The following is a 13,071-nucleotide window of genomic DNA, read 5'->3' on the forward strand; positions in this document are numbered from 1 at the left end:
ATCACACCTAGTGTTTTAGGAGGACTTCGTCTGACTTCTAAATCAATGAAGTGGTTGGACTCAGACTCACCTCTTCCTGAGAGCTGAATGTGAGGGTTTTATTTATAGGACCTTATCTTTAATTCATTTGGAATTGCTTTTAAGTGGTGTTTTGAGGCAGAGCCCTGAACTAGGGTTATTTTCTGGTTAATAAAGTAATGCAAAGTGAAGTTGAGGCCTCACTCTTTGGAGTTTGTAATATGCAGACTCACTGCACTTTTTATCCACAAAGTCCTGTTAGCCTGGTGCCTTTCCCCACGTTGTCTGCCTTCAGAGCATCACATGTGTTATCCTATGGAATCCCTGCCACAGAAAGTCCCACTCTTTGTTTTCTTACCCTCTGTCATGTGGAGCCCCAGGGTTACAGTTTACGTTTGTCCTTCTGTTTCTCCCTGGTTCTCGTTACAGGAGGTTTTCCTAGCACTCCACCTTCCCCTCAAGCTCCACAGAACCTCGAAGCTCCAACCGCAGCCTCTTCGCCTCTTACCCCTGTGTCCGCTGCTCCCACCGCCACCTTCCCTTTGCCCTCTGCTGGAGGAGGCCCTTCTGTGTTCTCCTTTGGCCCTTCATCCTTCAAGTCCTCTGCTTCTGTCACCGGGGAGCCTCCACCATACCCCACTGGCTCTGACAGCTCCCGAGCAGCCCCCGGCTCTGGCACCCCCACCTTCTCATTTGCTCCTCCTTCCAAAGGCTCCCTGGTCCCCACCCCTGCAGTGGCTCCTGTGGCCACATCCGCTGCTCCCTTCACTTTCGGATCATCAGGTTTTAAACCCACCCTGGAAAGCACACCTATGTCCAGTACCCCAAACACAGGGATGAAGCCTTCGTTCCCACCTTCAGCTTCTTCGGTGAAAGTCAACCTGAATGAGAAGTAAGTCATCTTAAAGGCTGACTCCTCAGTAGGCTGGGTCTGACAGTGCATGGTTAGTCACTGAGCTCGTCATTCGAGTGCAGTACTGAACAGGGTCTTTCTGAAGCAGCACTTAGCAATGGGAATTGAACCAGTGGGAAGAAGGCTTGAGTCTCCACTACAAGTGGAGTCCAGAGTGACTCTTTTTGGTTTTTTCGAGACAGGGTTTCTCTGTGTAGTCCTGGCTATCCTAGAACTCACTCTGTAGATCAGGCTGGCCTCGAACTCAGAAATCCGCCTGCCTCTACCTCCCAAGTGCTGGGATTAAAGGCATGTGCCACCACCGCCCGGCTTCAGAGTGACTCTTAAAGGGTACTTTATCTCTCCGGCTGTTAGAAGTTTACCCTAAGTAGTTGTCTCACTTTCCTAACCTATAAAGGTAGCAGGTGTTTCTTATTTTACAAAAGGAAGCAGCCATAGCATGCACCTGGGAAGGAAATGGGTCTTTTGTATTTTCTTCCTTCCTTCTTATAGGTACTCTTGACTCTCAACTGTTTTCTGTGCAGCCACCAAGGTGATTCGAGCAGTTAGGGATACATGAGGTGACTCTCCTATTTGAGGCCTCCAAAGGTTTCTTGTTGCTTTTCTTTATAATTCAAAGCTTTTAACGTGGTATCTGTTTTCCTCCAGATCTAGTTCCAGTCACCCATCTCATCCCTGATTTATTTAGCTCTTGGTCTTCTTTTCTGTTCTCTCTCTCCACTAAGCTGCGCGTGTGGAGAGACTGTCCCCTGTACTGTGCAGCCTTTTCCAGCTGCAGTGAGTGTCAGAACCCTCAGTTTGGGTTCTGTTGGCCTCATTGCCAGGATGTCCTCCTGTAGCCAGCCTGTCATTGCTCAGATGACATCTGCATGTGACTACTTCACACTGGCCACTTCTTGCTGTTCCCCTTTGTTGGCTGCTCACTCTTTAACTGAGCTTTCTGCAGACCTTGCGTTGGTGGAGGTGACTTGACATTCTTACTGGGCCCTGGTGTCCCAGAGACAGTGACTTGTGTGCTTCCCTGGAGTTCTCACAGCTCAGAAATGATCATCCTCAAAACTAATGCTCATGTTTTGTTGCACCACCCCCTTAAAACAACACACACACACACACACACACACACACACAGTGCCATGTGACTAGGTAGAAAACAGATGCCTCATACACTAAGTGTTTTGACTGTGCTGTAGTTGTTGAATAGGTGGTAACTGTGCCCTCACCTGAGTAAGCACCATGTGTGCTGTTCTGAAAGCAGAGGAGATGGCTGTCAGTGCTCATGACCAGTAGGAAAGACGAGTGTGTCAGAACTGCATTTCTGCTTTCAGGTTCACCGCTGTGGCCTCCTCTACACCTGCTCATAGCTCCACTAGCACACCCTCTGTGTTGCCGTTCTCTTCCTCCCCCAAGTCACCTGCTTCTGGACCACTCAGCCATCCCACACCTCTCCCAGCATCATCCAGCTCCACGCCTTTGAAGTCTTCAGTCTCTCCCTCGCCATCAGGTAATCTCTGAAGCCAACAGCTTCCGTCCTCAGCAAGCACACCCTGTCAGATGGGTTCAGCAGGTTAAGAGTCCTTGCTAATGTAGTGAGGTGAGGTTATTTTGTTTGTTTGCTTTTGTTTTTTGAGATAGGGTTTTTGTGTGTAGCCCTACCTGTCCTGGAACTCATTCTATAGACTTAGGCTGGCCTCGAACTCAGATCTACCTGTCTCTGCCTCCTAGTGGATAATGGTCCATACCACCACCACCTGGCTAAGATTTTTGTTTTTTTTTTTTTTTTTTTGTGGGAGGGGGAGTGTGTTTGTTTGTTTGTTTGTTTGTTTAAACATTTATGTGCTTGTGTGCTTCATGTTTTAATGTGCTGTGGTTGTGGTGCTCTGACTTGGAGATTCATGGTGGTTTCAGATCTGTTAGCCTTTACTTAGAGCTCACAGTGCTCACAGCTGGTTACTGAGTGCCCTTCAGCATGGAGGACAGGAACAGCCTTCTGGGAGCTTTGTGCTTACTGCTCACGAGACTCTGGACTACATTTCCCATCAGCCACTCTGAACATGTGGTGAATGGGAATAGTTACAGACAAGCTGTAATGCTCCCGAGACACCAGCCCTGCCTTTCCCTTCCTGTCACATGTTCACCCTGCTTGTGAAAGTATAAATACAAGGTTCAGTGTGTCCTAATAGTTTACATCTTTGCTTATCTCTTTCTTCCTATTATGTAAAAATTTGAAAATATATGAGAGTTGGTTGCAGACATTGTGAAACACTTGGCATCTAGATACATGGGTGCCTGTCTCCTAAAAGCTAAAGCCATTAATTACGCTCAAGAAATTAACAACAGTCAAGTTTCGAGTCTATGTCATATTTCTCAAGTGGTCTCACAGCTGGGTCCCCCCTAACCCCTTTTTTTTGTTCATCTCATTAGTGTAGACAAGAAAACCAGCTCAGTGGCTTTGGGACCAACCCTGTTAGGATTGGATTGTTAACATATGATAGGATTCAGGTTAAAGGTTTGAGGCAGTCACACCACATGGATGATGTTCTTCACCAAGCATGCTTTTATTCAGTCTGACTGGAGAACTGTTTTGAGTTTGCTCGTGAGGGCTTTTGCTGTATTTCTTTTCTTATGTGCATGTTTGTGCATGTAGTGCAGTTTCTTGGGGAAAGCAGAGTTGTCTGATCCCCTAGAACTGGAGTTACAGGCAGTAGCCTAAAGAGACCTCGGTCTCAAATCCTGCTTTTGTGAGCCTCCTGAGTGCTGGCATTGTAGGTGTGCATCAGCAGGCCCAGTTCGGTCATCCTTCTTTAATACAGATGGTAAAAGTAGAGCCAGGGACAGGGTATCTTTCTTAGATTTAGAGAAAGAAGTTGTTTGTGGTGACAAAAGTAACAGGAACTGGTGTCCCCTGAAACTGACTGACGTCATTGCTTCTTTACTTTAGCTGGCCGATCCACTCAGACTGCACCAAGTTCAGCGCCCTCCACGGGGCAGAAATCACCCAGGGTAAACGCTCCAGTGCCAAAGGCAGGTTCTTCTCAGGTAGGTTGAAATTTCCTTAATACACTTACATGTTCCTAACATGGACCTTTGTGCTTTAGAATGCAGACATGGAAACAGTAATTATAGCTGTAGGAGACACTAAAGTCAATATGCACTCATAAAAGCAATTACCTATTTACTTTCTTTTTCCAGACATGGTCTCACTGTAGTCCTAGCTGGCTTGAAATTTACTCTGTAGACAAAGAGACTGGCCTTGAACTCGAGAGATCCTCTGCCTCCTAAGTGCTGGGATTAAAGGCATGTGCCACCAAGCCCAACCTTTATTCAGTTTTTTTGTTTTGGGTTTTGTTTTTTTTTTTGTTTTTTTTTTTTTTAAGATTTATTTATTGTATGTATATGAGTACACTGTGACTGTCTTCACACACAACAGAAGAGGGCATGAGATCCTAACAGATGGTTGTGAGCCACCTCACATGACCTCTGGAAGAGCAGTCAGTGCTCTTAACCACTGAGCCACCTCTCCAGCCCCCTCTACTCAGTTTTTTTTTAATTGAAGTAATTTATGTAGGAAGAACTCAGAGGTCCTGAGTTCAATTCCCAGCAACCACATGGTGGCTCACAACCATCTGTAATGAGGTCTGGTGCCCTCTTCTGGCCATGCTGGTAGAACAACGAATACATAATAAATCTTAAAAAAAAAAAAAAGTCCATGTGGTATGTGTACATCTCAATTGTTATCAACTAGCTGTACTTTGGTAACCAGCAAACAATTTGACAAAGGAGGCATTACGAAGGTTCTCAGGGCTATTTCCTCTCAAGCCCCAGCTACAGGTCTCCATCCTTGCCAAGAGTCACTAACTCTTGTTATCTAACAGTATGCAAATTAATTTAGCTGGTTTATTAATTTATATCAATAGATTGAATAATTTTAGATGATATAGTTCAGTAGATTGAACGTGTAGTTTTACTATGTTCCTGATGTCTGCTTATCTCTCTTGCTATTTGGAGTTGATGGTTTCTTGTGGGTACTGCTGAGTTGTTTCCAGCTAAAGTTATCCTGAGTAGCATTGTCCTGGCCAGTGTGCTTGATGGCTTCAGGTGAATATCTGTGCATCTTTCTCTGAGGTTTAAGCTTAGTCATAGGATGACTAGACTACAAACTGCACGTGTCCTTTAGCAGATTGTCATCCATGGTTCACGCTTCCACCCTGTCCTCATTCTTGCCAGGTTTGGTATTCTTCATCTTACAATGTATTTGGGTTTTGTTTTTGTTTTTTATTTAACTCTTATTTTGCTAGTGATTAGCAAAATTGAGTTCTGTTTCATATGAATTTTAGCCATCTGTGATTTTTTTTTTTTATATGTAGTCTCTTAATGTTCTTAATATTTTTCTGTTGGATGATGACCTAGTTTGATTTCTGTTGCTGTAATAAAACACTAACCAAAGTGCCAGGCTATGGTGTCACACAGCTTTTATCCCAGCACTTGTGAGGCAGAGGCAATTCCAGGACAGTCAGGGCTACACAGAGAAACCCTGTCTCAAAAACCCAAAACAAAAAGCAAACAAATAAAAAAGCCACAGATTTAGGGGAGGAAAGGGTTTGTTGGGTTTTCCACTCAAGGTCACAGTCCATCATTGAGGAATCAAGGCAGGCTCACGTACTGTTCCTGACAGCAGCACCTCTGACCAGGGGACTCACTTCACAGACACAGAAGTACAGTGGGGACCATGAGGATACTGCCTGCTGCATGGCTTTCCTCAGCCTGGCTTGTCCTTAGCTTCCTTACACGGTTCAGACCACTCACCTATGGCCACTAGTGCCATAGTAAGCTGGGCCCTCCTACCCCAGACAATCCCCATAGACATATTTACAGGCCAGTCTGATGTAGGTAATTCTTCAGTTGAGGCTTTCCTCTCAGGTGACTCCTAGGCTCTGTCCTGACAATTAAAGCTAACTAGGATGACTGGTCTTAACTGATCTTTCATGCATGTTGCATGCAGCAGATGGACTCTAGGGTTTTATGCAAGTTTAACATGCACTCTACCACTGATCTGTGCTATGTGTAGTTCTTCAGAGAGACACAAACACACAGCAGAAAATCATATACAGTCCACTCTCTTTGTATCACCTATTTATATAAGATCTTTATTTTAATATAACTGAATGATTTTTCTTTACTTTGAAGCCCTGGGATTGAACTAAATAGGCAGCTACCTATCATTGAGCTATAATGACAATAGTTCTTGTGTGTTATCATAAGTGCTACCATTGAGCTGTAACCCCATCCTAGTTCTTTTGCGTTATAGTAAGTGCTTTTCACGTAATGCTTGTTAAAATTGTATTTATTGCTGTGTATGGTGTATGTGCACATGAGTGTGAGGAGGTCAGAGAAACCTTGGATGTCCTGCTTCATAACCTGCTTCAGTGAGACAGAGTATCTCACTGATCCCGGAACCAGGCAGGCAGCCAGCATGCCCCAGAGAGCCTCTTGTCTTTTCCACCTAAGCGCTGGGCTGTAAGCGCTTGTCTTTTCCATCTGTAGTCACACCCAGCCTTTTACCTAGGGAAAGGCATTTGAACTCAGGTCCTCATGCTCACCCAGCAAGCGTTCTTACTTACCGAGCCATCTCCCCAGCTTCTCATGACTTATTTTAGGAATCATTTCCTATTTCAAATTCCAAAAGATTTTTCTATGCCGTCTACAGCTTTGAGACTTACTTGTATTTAAGTCAGTAGCCATCACCTCAGCTTGTTCTTGTGGCTTTAATGTCTGTCAGTTTTCCACTTGAATGTTCCAGGACTAGAAGTTCTGCTTTTTCCTGTTATGCCTCCCATCCGGGTCCTTCTATCCCAGCACATGTGTGCTGTGCTAGCTTCTAACACAGTGCCCAGTACATGGGCATCTGTTAGCTGGCTGCTGTTTGGTGACTGCTTATGCAGTTAAAACTGTGCCAGGGCCCATCAGATTTTCCCAGACCTTGCCCAGCACTGACAAACCAGGGCTTTGCATAAGCACAGGAACAAAAGCCCCCTGGGTCCACTTACTTTATTGACAGTACTTCTTCCCATTCCAGGTCATGTCAGTCATGTGCTCTGTGTCATATATCCTAGTATATCATTATATGCCTTTGTCAAGCTGTGGCTGTCGCTTGCCTCTTTGGAGTCCTGACTGCTGTACCTTTTTTTGGCTTCTATCTCTCACTGTTATCCCTGTCCTTTGAGTAGCAAAAGGGTTTTTTATTTTGTTTTTTAATGATAAATCATATTTCATTCAAACCCTTGTGCAGTAGCTTTTCTAACAGCCCACAGGAGAATCCGAATCCCTGGAGTGTCTTTGGACACTTGCTCTGCCTGCTGCTCTGACCCCCTTCTCTTCTTCCCGTCCCGCTCAGCTCGTTAAACCCACATGACTCTCACAGTTGGCCATTCCCAGTGTCTTCCTCCTTATGTTTTGTGCTTGCTCTTGCTTCCTGGAAGATGTTTACCTCAGCCCTGCCTTCAGCCCTCTCTCACATCTTGTTCCTGTTCAGTTCTCTGAGGGAGAACTTTGTGGCTATCTCGTTCCTCATTCTCTTCAGTTTTACCTGTTACTCACCAGTAGAAATGATTTACTTCTTACTGTCTGTCTTGTCCCTGAAGAAGTTCCCTGAGTGAGGATGTTATAACTGGCTCACGGTTTTCACTGTGTAGAATGCATCCTCTACAAATTGGAGTCCCAGTGCACACGGTGCAGAGGAGTGGTGATCCACAGTGCAGAGTGTTCCCTGTGATGGCCCAATGGGGCTGCAAACGAGAGCTGACTGTATGGAGCTCCTCCTGATGTCTTTGCCTTCCATTTCAGGCCAAGGCACTTCAGCCTCCTGTCACAGAGAAACAGAGGCATCAGTGGAAAGATTCAGACCCTGTGATGGCTGGAATTGGAGAGGAAGTGAGTTTGTTGCATGAACATTATTGTTCTTGAAATGGCTCTGACAGTGAGACTGGAGTGGTCCTAAGGGCAGCTACCTGGACTGCTAGTAATCTAACATCAGGTCCTGGCCTGGACCCTGTTGAGGTTTGCCCTGGAAATGTAGAAGCAGGTGTCCTTTCTGCTGCCATTCAGAACAAGCTTTCTCTTTGTTGGTGGTCTCACAGATTGCACACTTCCAGAAGGAACTAGAGGAGTTAAAGACCCGGACCTCCAAAGCCTGTTTCCAGGTTGGCACCTCAGAAGAGATGAAGATGCTTCGGACAGAGTCAGATGACTTGCACACCTTCCTTTTTGAGATTAGAGAGGCCACAGAGGTTTGTATCAGTGGCTACCCTTTCCTGAGTAAAAGGAGGCTTTTAGAATCTGCTGTTATTCCAGAACACTAGTATGAACCCTTGTATTTTCTGAGGGCCCTCAGCTCGGCTGCTGTGTTTTTCCTGCAAAAGTCTGAATTCAGGACTATTAGAGCTGAGGCTTACCAGAGCTTGTGTAGCTGTCTGTTCCCATTTCCTCCTGTGTAAAAAGGGATCATGGTTTCTACCTCTTTAGCACATACTAGGCACTCCATAAAAGTTGGTTATAGTTTTTTTTTTTTTTTAATTAACTTAAGTATACTTTTAAATGTTTATGATATTAGGGTAAGAATGATATTTTGGAGCATGTATATACAAAATGTCAAGTAGTTCTTGCTGAGAGCATTAGGTCCTGTTCTCTGATTACTGAGTGCTCTCTCAGGCTCTGCTTTACCGAGGTCACCTCACGAGTCCTCACAGCTTTTCTGCCTGGGGCAAGTTGTGACCCTCTGCAGTTTGTACCTTAGGAAGGGGGGAGGCACATGAAAACATGTCTGCCAAAATCCTCTCAAAAGCTCACTTGCCTTTCTAAGCCTCCGTGAGGGACTTATGACCTGGTCATAAACAACAGGCTTGGAAAGAGAAAGTCCCTCACGGAGCGGGATTGTGAGTTCTGTGTCTGCTCTTATTTTCTACAGTTTCAGTCATCAGAAGTTGAGTTCTTAAAAAGGTTAATTTAAAAAATAAAAACTGAAGATGTAGCTCAGTAGTTAAGAGCACTGGCTGCACTGGTTGTTCTTCCAGAGGACATGGGTTTGATCCCAGCACCCAGACGTGTGTCACAGTCTTCTAACAAATTCTTATGGCCTCTTTGGGCACTAGGCACTCAGGTGGTGTACAAGGCAAACTCTTATAAACATAAAATTTTAAAATTAATAAATGATAGAACATTTTTATACAACCCCCAACACAAGACAAAAAAAAAGTAAAACAAAAAAAGAAACTATAGGAAAACAGTTTTGAACATAGAAACAATGAAATTTTTAAAATATGACTGAGATCGTCACCATGTTGAATAGTTGACATTTATCCTCCTGGATCCACAAAGAGGATTATTTTGTGTTTTGTGTTTGTGGCTATACTGCACTTCCATTGTTATGTGTCTGTACCTTCCCTAGTCTCTTCATGGAGACATAAGTACCCTGAAAACAACTTTGCTGGAGGGCTTTGCTGGTGTCGAAGAAGCCAGAGAACAGCATGGAAGAAATCATGATTCTGGGTATCTCCACCTGCTTTATAAAAGACCGCTGGATCCCAAGAGCGAGGCCCAACTCCAGGTAGGTGAGCGAGGACTGTCTGTCAAGAAGTGTTCAGAAGCAGTGAGCTCATGTTCACGCTTGTGGTTTTGAGGTGTGAGTACGAGCGATGTCTCTTCAGGAAGCTGCTGATTTTCTGCTGTGCTTTTTCTATATATTTACTTGTAGCAAAGGAACTGGCACACTTTTTAAAAATATGATTTAAAATTTTTACTTTTAAGATAGATTTCTCTAAGTCTTGTTTGATAAAGTCCATTGTTAAAATAGGCATTCATAAATCAAATCATGAATAATATCACAGTGGCATCCTTTCAGGTGGTCTGTAGGTATTTTTTAGGCATTATTTCCAATCTACAAAAGCAGCTAGTAACACTGTGTTGGCACACACCTCACACTCAGGAGACAGAGGAAGAATGCTGAGTTTAACGCCATCCTGGGTTTTACTAAATGAAGACCCTCTCAAAACCAAGAACAGAAAGCAGACTGCAGCTGCTCTCTCTCCAGTAAGAACTATTGATTCCACAAAGAGATGGTGCTTCCTAAGCTGTGAAGGTCTGTGGCTGGAGCTTGTGCTGGTTGGGGATAGTGGCATCAGAGCCATGGGAGCTCTGTCGCCTGCTGTGCTGCTGCAGTCACATTTCTCTTCAGCCACTTGGATTTTCTTTGCCTCTGTGTACATGGGCCATCTTTCCCTTCCACTCATCATGAATTTCAGAGGGGCAGTGTGTGGGGAACCCTGATTCTCCTCCCTTCAGACATGGTCTGTGGGTGCAGTGAGACCCTCTGTACGGAGGACTTAGACCTTAGGCCTCTGCTCCTAGTTTTCTGTCCTGTGCCCTGGAGACCTCCCAGCACCTGGAAGGTGAGAGAATGGCCTCTTGTAGCAGTGATCTCTTGGGATCATTGACTGCTCGTTCTTGCTCCTGATAAGGCTGTTCTCAGACTGCATCCCCCCACACAAGCATTGAGCTTCCACACTGAGAAACGATTGTCTTCTTGGCCATGCTAAATAGGTAATTGCAGAAAATGTAACTAGCCACTTAACTACATACAAAGCCAGGATGGTGCTACAGTGCAGATTGTGATTTATAACTAACAGAGCCTACACCCATGCCCTTAGCCACTGTGCTTCAGTGTACAATCAGGAAGGCAGACAACATCGTCATGAAGGGTATATTGAGATGAGAACATGGAAGCACTGCAAAGTGTTGCAGCAGGCCTTTGAAGAAGGTGCTGCTCCATCTAGTTGTGACACATTTGGAAGAAAGGGCATCAGCTAGTGCAGACCTGAGGTCCTGGCTGAGGTGTGTGAACGAAAGCCTTCTATGGTCATTAAATGCCTTTGAGCTCCCTGGATTCAGCTTGGCTCTTTCTAAATGACATTTTCTGTTTTGTGGTTGAGACAGAACACTTTTCCCAGAATACGTGTGAAATACATTTCATCATAGACAGATATGTGCCATGTGTGAAGAGCTTCCTGGGGGCTGGCCAGTGCCTGTACACTGACTTGATTAAATAATGAGCTTCCTGTTTAATTTCTGAGTGTTGAATTGTATGGCCATGAAGTGTAACTGCCCCCAGCTGAAGGAGTGTTAGTGCAGGCTAACAGCCTGTTAGAATTGTAGTAGTGGTAGGTTGGGCTTCCAGAGTGGATGGCATTGTGTAGTTCTGAAGAGTGCTCCTCAAATAGTGAGGTGGCCTGTATGTTCTGTGCTATGAATATCTAGGGTTGGAGTTATTTCCAGCACCAATTGTTGAATCGTCTTGTTGGCTTTACAGTTCATTTCATCATGGGGAGGGAGGAGAACTAAATGGGTGTACTGTGAGGAACATAGTGGGCTGCTCCTGTGTGTCCCACCCTTCCCAGGGGCAGTCAGGGAGAGGAAGTGGATGCATTTGTTCTTCTTTGTCCTCTCACCCCATCTCTGCTCCATCTCTGTTATACTACTGCAGAAATGGAATTTCCGTTTTTCATTTTATTAAATGGCTTGTATTTAATGGTATTAAAACCTAGTATTTTCCTTGTTCGTACAGTTCTCAATATAGAAATATTTCAAAATTATTTTTGAATACTTTAATGCATCTTCCCCCAGCTCCCCAGCTAGCTCCCAGAAAAATGAACCATTTGCCTTTTATTTATTTATTTATTTATTTATTTATTTTGTAGGAAATCCGCCGCCTTCACCAGTATGTAAAATTTGCTGTCCAGGATGTGAATGACGTTCTAGACTTAGAATGGGATCGGCATCTGGAGCAGAAGAAGAGACAGAGGTGAGAGAGAGGATGTGTCCCCTCTGCCTTTTGTAGGGCACATGTAAAAGTCTCGCAGGTGCCCTTCCTTAACCATTTCATCTCTACAGTGTCATTTACAAAGCACAGAATGATGGCCTTAGTGATTCATATAAATGAATTTGCAGCACATCATATGCATCACATTGTAATTTTAAAATGATAATTTGAATTTCAACTGAGTGTGGTAGTGCATACCTTTAATCCAAGCACTTGGGAGGCAGAGGCAGGTGGATCTTTGAGTTCAAGGCTAGCCTGGGCTACACAGAGAAACCATGTCTCAAAAAGCAAGCAATAAAAAGAATATGCATTTCATAAGGGTTGTAGGTAGCTCAGGGATGAGGCAGTTGACTTCTGTTTATCTATACCACATATTCAATGCCTAGCATCACAGAAAAGCCCAAACATCAAGAAGGTATATATTATACTCTGTTGCCACTGATAGCATGTTCTTGAGGAATTACATTGAATGATTTTTATCTTGTATCAAATGTATAAAATAATTAAAAAGCATTTCAGATGATTTCATTGGGAAGGTACAAATGTGGGAAGGAGGGAGCGGATCTGTGGGTAGAATCACAGGATCGCTACAATGCTTGATTAGGAGAATTCCCTTAAACCTCCATTCCCACTGTTCTACCCTGCTGCTAAGTGGTACTTGTATAGAGGTAACCTGGCTAGTGTGACAGTCCCACTGTCTCTGAGACACACTGCCAACTGTGTGCAGGTTTCAATTATCCTGTGAGCCTGCTGCATTGCTGTGCTGCTTGCCCTCACCAAACATGCCTTGGCCAACGAGTTCCCAGTTAGTCATAACCTGGCTGCACTGTGTAAGTCCATTATGCATATCTTGTGCATAACTGTTCTACAGGATAATTTGTGTATTATGTGTGTCTGTAATGTACATTGCAATATTATGTGAAATGTAAGATCTGCATATGGATGCTGGAACTAACCACCCAAGTGTCATGCCAAGGAAATGCCAAATAAACCTAGAACAATGGAAAAAACGAGAATTCCCCATAGGACTGGATAGGATGGCTCAGTGGTTAAGAGTGCTGGCTGATCTTCCTGAGGACCTGAGTTGAGTTCCCAGCACCCACATTAGGTACTGCACAGCTGCCTGGAACTCCAGTTTCAGGGGATCTAACTGTCTTTGCACAAGCTCTGTATGTTCCTAGTGCTCATAGGTACACTCTGACACACACTAAATAAACAAACTTGAAGAAACAGAGCAGTCCTCTTGTAGATTTGTTAAGCTTTCAAGTTGTCC

General features: G+C 44.3%; 1 protein-coding gene across 3 annotated transcripts in view; it reads left to right on the forward strand.

Annotated features, from left to right (window-relative positions):
* Nup214 (nucleoporin 214) overlaps window positions 1-13,071 on the forward strand; it is a 90,110-nt gene that overhangs the window by 20,301 nt on the left and 56,738 nt on the right. For all 3 annotated transcript variants that reach the window (XM_076928481.1, XM_034494937.2, XM_034494938.2), the window contains exons 12-18: window positions 448-910; window positions 2,257-2,432; window positions 3,870-3,967; window positions 7,772-7,858; window positions 8,065-8,214; window positions 9,372-9,530; window positions 11,677-11,780. In XM_076928481.1, the coding sequence (XP_076784596.1) occupies window positions 448-910; window positions 2,257-2,432; window positions 3,870-3,967; window positions 7,772-7,858; window positions 8,065-8,214; window positions 9,372-9,530; window positions 11,677-11,780 (1,237 nt within the window). The remainder of the gene's footprint in view (window positions 1-447; window positions 911-2,256; window positions 2,433-3,869; window positions 3,968-7,771; window positions 7,859-8,064; window positions 8,215-9,371; window positions 9,531-11,676; window positions 11,781-13,071) is intronic.

The sequence above is a fragment of the Arvicanthis niloticus genome, chromosome 2 (genome assembly GCF_011762505.2).
Source record: "Arvicanthis niloticus isolate mArvNil1 chromosome 2, mArvNil1.pat.X, whole genome shotgun sequence".
Lineage (NCBI taxonomy): Eukaryota > Metazoa > Chordata > Mammalia > Rodentia > Muridae > Arvicanthis > Arvicanthis niloticus.